Below are 6123 nucleotides of genomic sequence, written 5' to 3'. Positions count from 1 at the left end.
CCTCATCATCATCATCGTCGCCAGATAATAGGTGCTGAGCGAACGCCGAGGACACGCACGCCGCCCGTCCGAATGGGGGAAGGCGCCCCCGCCTCCGCAGGGACTAGCCCGCTTCCCCGAAACGGCACGAGCGGCTGCCCTTCGACTCGTGTCGCGGTGGGTGACAGACGGGTCCCATCCCATGGCGGCCGGATTTTAACCCCCGCCTTCCGAAAAGGCCAAGGGGGAGTACGACCGGCCCGACAGTAAACAGTAACCGATGGTGGTAAACACAACAAGGACAGCAACGACGACGCACGCGGAAGAGGGGTGGGGGTGGGGGGAGAGGCATCGCTCCGCAATAACAACGACGACGGCCTCGGCACCAACCACCACCGAGGCAGACGCAGACGCAGACGAGGGGGGCGAGGGCAGGCAAGAACCTGTCGCGATTCCGCCGACGACCTCGCGCGCGCGGGCGGGCCTCCCCTCCCGCTGCTGCTGGATCTGACCCCTCGTCGCGTTCTGCGTGATTCTTCTCCCCCACCGACCCCGGCCCCGGCGGGCCAGCGATTCCTCCTCGCGGTGTTCGCCGGGTCGGTCAATGCGCGAGGGGAGATGAGCGGCGGCGAGGAGGAGGAGGACGAGGACGAGGAGGTGTTCTACGAGTCGCGGGACCGCGTCCTCTCCTCCTCCGGCTCATCCACCTCCGCCTCGGACGACGATGACCACGCGCTGCAGCAGCGACGCCGACGGGACGCCTACGCCCACCCGGCGGCCGCGGCGACGGCGGCGCTCGACCTGTGGACGTCGCAGCCGGCGCCCGTGCAGGAGCGCCGCAGGAGGCTGCTCCAGATGATGGGGCTCGCCGGGGACCCCTCCCTCGCGCGCCTCGAGATGGGCCGATCGGTCTCCTACGACGGGCCCGTCCGCCCGCCCACGCTCTCGCCCATGCCCCGATCCAGATCGGACGGCGCCGTGCCCACCTCCACCAAGCCGCCGCGAGGGGGCCGCACGTCGTCGGGCTCCTCCGAGGCCATGCCGGAGGACGACGAGGCGGAGGCCGACCCCAGGTGCCTAATCCGGAACCTCGACGACGGCACCGAGTTCGTCGTCAAGGAAGAGTTTGAGCTCCGCGAGGTCGGCACGGGCCGCCAGCTCACCTTGGAGCAGTTCCAGCTCTGCGTCGGCCGCTCTCCCATCGTGCAGGAGCTCATGCGCCGCCAGAACATTGCAAACGACGGCGCCTCCACTCCCGTCCACAGGTCCAGCTCCGACTCCAGCAACGGCGCGGCCCGGCCCAGGCGCCGCTTTAGTTGGCTTCGTACCATCCGCCACGTCGCTGGCTCCATGGTGGCCGGCTCCCGTGACCGCCGAAGCAGCGACGAGAAGGACACGTCATCGGAGAAGGGCGGACGCCGGTCCAGCTCAGCCACGGATGACAGCCAGGATAGTGCCGGCGCCGTGCACCATGGCCCAGAGCGCATTAAGGTGCGGCTGTACGGCAAGTCGTACAAGGAGCTCAGTGGGCTGTTCATGAACCAGGAGGTACGGGCGCACTACGGGCCTATCTGGAGTATCAAGTTTAGCCCCGATGGGCGCTACCTTGCAAGTGCCGGGGAGGACTGTGTGATCCATGTCTGGGAAGTGTTGGAGTTTGAAAGGAGACGAGAGGAGAATGGGGTGTCTAATCCATTTGTTGCAGTGATGTGCAATGGTTCGCCAGAGCCGACATTGGCCTTGGCCACTGTGGATGGGAGCCATTGGGATAAGAAACTCCGGGCGAGGGTCTCGCAATGTCGGAAATCCAGTAGCTCAGACCGGTTGATGGTGCCAGAGCATGTGTTTGGACTGTCGGAAAAACCTGTCAAAACTTTTGAGGGGCATTCAATGGATGTTCTTGATCTATGCTGGTCCAAGTCACAGGTATGATATGTTGCTTCTCATTCTAATACCTGAACTTGTTTCGTGTTGACTACAATGTGATCACTGAATTTAATCCCACAACCCAATTTCTGCCTAATTTAGAAAACTCTGTCGATTAATTAGTCCTCAATAATTTCATTTTTATTCTTAGTCTCTTAAAGGCAGAACTTGATAAGTACTGCATTGTTTGAGCAACCCCAAAGTTCTTTGCCATATTTGAGAGTCCAGCCATGCCAGACATTTAGAGTGTAGCTGACTGTAAATGATGAACTGACAGATAGCAAATCGAATTGTAGTGGTTTAGAAACACAGGCCATATTGTATGCAAACTGGTATCCTGTAGCTCTAAGCGATTACTACTTTGAAATTTGTTCTTCAAAAGGAAGGTTGTAATAATGCATAAAACTAACTGAACCCGCTATCTGTCTTAAAGAAAGGAATGTGCTCTCCAAGCTTGCAGTTTGCCTGTTGTGGTCATTATTTCTATCTTGATACATGTAGTGGCAATTGAATCAAACAGTAAAGTTAGTGCCCAGACTGTAACATAAGCATTTCACACTGTAATGTTTGTAATTTCCCTTTTCTTTTCTTTTTCGAAATTAACTAGATAATACGTGTTTCAAAATGTGATATGAAGTACTTTAATTCCAAGAGTGTTAACTACTGGAGTTATCTTTATCATGTTATCATGACACAAGCTTCTCAATTTAACCACATGATAGGTGGGAACACTCATTTGCGTTTGAGTTTTCCAAAGGGATTAGATCTTAGAAATGTTGTATAAATTGAGATTGATTAGATACACAGAATGCTATGCTGGATGTTCGGAAAGATTGTTGTGCTTTCTCGAGAGCAAACGAAGTTAAGATTGTTGTGCCTAAATTTACAATGTTGGAAATATGTTGGATTAAGTCTTTTGCATTCATTGATGTAAAGCATGATATGAGGTTTTGCAAAATTTAGCCATCCACGGTACAATGTGCTGTGCCAGTATATTTGAGCCTTATTTTGGGACTACATTATTGCCGATTTTACCCCTTTTAGGCCAAGCTGATTCTAGGTTCAATTGAAGGTCAAATCCATTCTACTAGACTTGCATGAAATAGTATGGAGTTATGTACCCATATGGTTAGGATGTCCCAGGTTTTAATAGTAAACCGAATTATATATTATCCTTTACTTATCGAATGTTCTTGCCCATGGGCTAATAACTATGTTAGGCTTAAATGTATCTTGGGACGTCAGGAAATCTCTAGCATGTTGCATAACATGCATGTTATTACTCATGGAGTTTGAATTTTAGTTGCCGTTCAGTTATGATTTGTCTTACTGTCTACTAGAAACTAGGACCTGCACCTTGAAGTTTTCCGACATTTCTGATGTTCAGTATCATTCAAAAAGGTGATATGCATGATTATAGATTAGATGCATAAACATTGTTGGGTCCTCGTCGCAGGCAGCTATAAGCCAACAATTATACCTTACTGTGCTAGCGACATATCCAAACTTCACAATTTGCAATAGTGACTCCAGCAGTGCGTCCAAACTATGGTTGCTAGTTGCTACCACTGTTTGAATCTTGTAACAATATTTATTATGATTCAGGTGTCTTCACAAAATTTCTTATCTTAACTTCTTTTTCATGTGTGCAGTACTTGCTTTCGTCTTCAATGGATAAAACTGTTAAGTTATGGGACATGTCAAGTGTATCATGTTTGAAAACGTTCTCACACTGTGACTATGGTAAGATTTTGATTTAATTATCAGTTTAGCTCACACATGGAATGCCTCTCACTCTGTCAGCATCATCCTCAGTTTTCCTGTATTGCTTTGCTTTCCAGTGACATGCATCCAGTTCAACCCTGTCGATGATAGATACTTCATTAGTGGTTCTCTGGATGAAAAGGTCCGCATCTGGAGCATTCCAAAACGTGAAATTGTTGATTGGCATGATCTGCATGAAATGGTCACTGCTGCTTGCTATACCCCTGATGGACAGGTTTGTATACTTTCGACCCGAAATGTGTTCCGTTTGTTAAGTTCTAACACCAAGTTTCATTTTCCCTGAAGAGTGCGTTAGTTGGTTCCCACAAGGGCAGCTGTCATCTTTATGACACATCAGGTCTCTCTCTCTCCCCCTGCTCTGGTGACTTATGACATTTTCAAGCTTATTTTTTTGAATGTGTAGCTCTTACTTTTCCTTCAGAATTGACCCTTTGTGTGACCTTGACCAGATAATAAGCTTATCCAACAGAGACAAATTGACTTGCAAACTAAAAAGAAGTCCCGCCAGAAGAAGATCACTGGATTTCAGGTGCTTACTTTTAAAAACTTCTGTATCTGTTCTGACACCAGGCCATACAGATGATAACCTTCCTCTCTTACTGAATCATAGTTACTTGAACAGTTCCTTCCAGGGAGTTCTTCGAAGGTGCTCATCACATCTGCCGATTCACGGATCCGAGTTATTGATGATTTTGAACTAGTTCACAAATTTAAAGGTATCAAGGTCTTAACGAACATAGCTACTGTGTCATATACCATATTGCTATTATCTTCAAGGTTTGGCCAGTAATCTTTTCGAGACACTGTTGCTTTAAAGTTTACCTTGACCTGTTTAACCTATTTGCTACTGTTACCTATCATTCTATTCGCTGTATGAAAGTTCTGTTTAGAGTAGGGCTGCAGCTGTCAATCATGGTGTGGTAACCAGCTTATAAGTAATGCTATTTCTGCTCATTGATTGAATGTGAATGGTGGAGACCAATTTCTGCTGTCATGTTCTTCCTTTCAGCAAAGCGCCAAAACTTGTCAGAATCCACTGTGTTGAGTTGATAGCTCGTAATGTCCAATTAACATGTTAATAAAATACTTATATATCTTTCTTTTAGGACGGGGTCTGATATCCATATGTTTTGTCGGTTGCTGACGCCCTGCCTCCTTTTCTCTTTCAGGTTTCCGAAACACCAACAGCCAAATCTCAGCTTGCTACGCAGCGAGAGGCAGATACGTGATCTCAGCGAGCGAAAACTCCCATGTGTACATGTGGAGAAACGACGACGGCCCTGAGCAAAGAAGCGGCAGCAGCAAGGGCGTCGTGTCTGTCGCAAACTCCTACGAGTACTTCTACTGCCAGGACGTGACGGTGGCCGCTGCCTTGCCATCCACGGCGGGGTCAGCGGCGACGTCCCGAACCAACTCCAGGAGGAAGCACCAGGAGCTGGACTGTGTGTCCGAGTATCCTGACGGAGATTCCTCTGATTTCCAGCAGCAGCAGCAGAGCCACAATGACCTAAGCGACGGTTCGAACCACAGCGGCGACAGAGCGTCTGCGACCTGGCCCGAGGAGCTCATGACGCCGACGAAACAGAGCCTGCGGTCCAGCACCAGTCTCCCCGACGGTGACGCCGCCGGGCAGGCCCCGAGCCGGTCGGCCTGGGGCATGGCCATCGCCACGGCAGGCAGCGGGGGTCAGATCAGGATACTCCAGAATTTTGGGTTTCCCGTCAGAGTATAGTAGCAGCAGCCCGCCCTGTAGGGGGGGGTGGTGATTTTTGTGTGTAAATAGGTGGGAGATGCGGCCTGGTTTGCTGTTAGCGGTCTTTGAGTTCCGTGCGAATGCGATTGGGTTTGGCTGATGCGTGCTTACTCGACTAACGACGACGGCCTTGTTCGTTTGTACGCCTGCATGAGAGTGGTGCCCGAGAAAGCGCCTGCCCGGCTGGAGTGAAATCTCTCGCCACACCCATTTGTATCTGTTTTTCCGCTCTTGTCCGCTCCGGCTCTCCGCTCAATTCTTTAGTTCCCTTGTGTGTGTGTGTGTTTACCCTGTCTGACATATTCTTGTAAGGAAAAAAAAAACTCCGGTGTATACATACAGATAGAGAAAAAACTAGTTTTCGTAGTGGTGGGTTCGTTATACAAGTGGCCTTCCAGGATGAAATCTTTAGTCCTGAAGCTTTTTTGGCTGCACTTCATGGGAGCCGGATCCCCTGAGGTACGGCCACCTGACGTTGGGCCACTGACGCGTGGGTCCGGGTCCACACGTCAGCGAGTGCGCCGTACGTCAGAGGAGCTGCGTCCCACTTCATGTATGTGTATGCTCTATCATTCGACTGTCGGTTCCTTGAACTGATGGAATCTTTGCTACTAATTGCACTTGTACCTCCACCGTGCCAGTGTGTTTTTATTCACTGTGCTCAACCATGACCGTCGGAG

The 6123-nt window shown here is 50.1% G+C and overlaps 1 protein-coding gene across 2 annotated transcripts; it reads left to right on the top strand.

Moving 5' to 3' along the window:
* The first annotated feature begins 253 nt into the window (after nt 1-253).
* LOC123046047 (WD repeat-containing protein 44) lies at nt 254-5877 on the top strand. Of its 2 annotated transcripts, none has more exons than XM_044469333.1 (7): nt 254-1905; nt 3558-3648; nt 3747-3904; nt 3976-4027; nt 4140-4219; nt 4301-4406; nt 4860-5877. In XM_044469333.1, exons 1-7 carry the CDS (start codon nt 598-600, stop codon nt 5420-5422), a joined length of 2358 nt encoding a protein of 785 aa, XP_044325268.1. In that variant the 5' UTR covers nt 254-597; the 3' UTR covers nt 5423-5877. The 2 variants fall into 2 exon arrangements, with proteins under 2 accessions (XP_044325268.1, XP_044325267.1); XM_044469332.1 differs by having other exon boundaries at nt 263-1905; nt 4313-4406.
* The last annotated feature ends 246 nt before the right edge of the window (nt 5878-6123 follow it).

Source organism: Triticum aestivum, chromosome 2B (genome assembly GCF_018294505.1).
Source record: "Triticum aestivum cultivar Chinese Spring chromosome 2B, IWGSC CS RefSeq v2.1, whole genome shotgun sequence".
NCBI lineage: Eukaryota > Viridiplantae > Streptophyta > Magnoliopsida > Poales > Poaceae > Triticum > Triticum aestivum.
Note: the sequence above shows the minus strand (reverse complement) of the source record. Positions and strands in the feature narration are given on the sequence as shown.

Bases quoted from the DNA above. Each gene is read 5' to 3' on its own strand.
- LOC123046047 (XM_044469333.1), top strand. From the start codon at position 598: ATGAGCGGCGGCGAGGAGGAGGAGGACGAGGACGAGGAGGTGTTCTAC. The intron at 3,649-3,746 runs GTAAGATTTTGA...TTTGCTTTCCAG, and splicing joins GTTCTCACACTGTGACTATG to TGACATGCATCCAGTTCAAC. The intron at 4,028-4,139 runs GTCTCTCTCTCT...GACCTTGACCAG, and splicing joins TCATCTTTATGACACATCAG to ATAATAAGCTTATCCAACAG.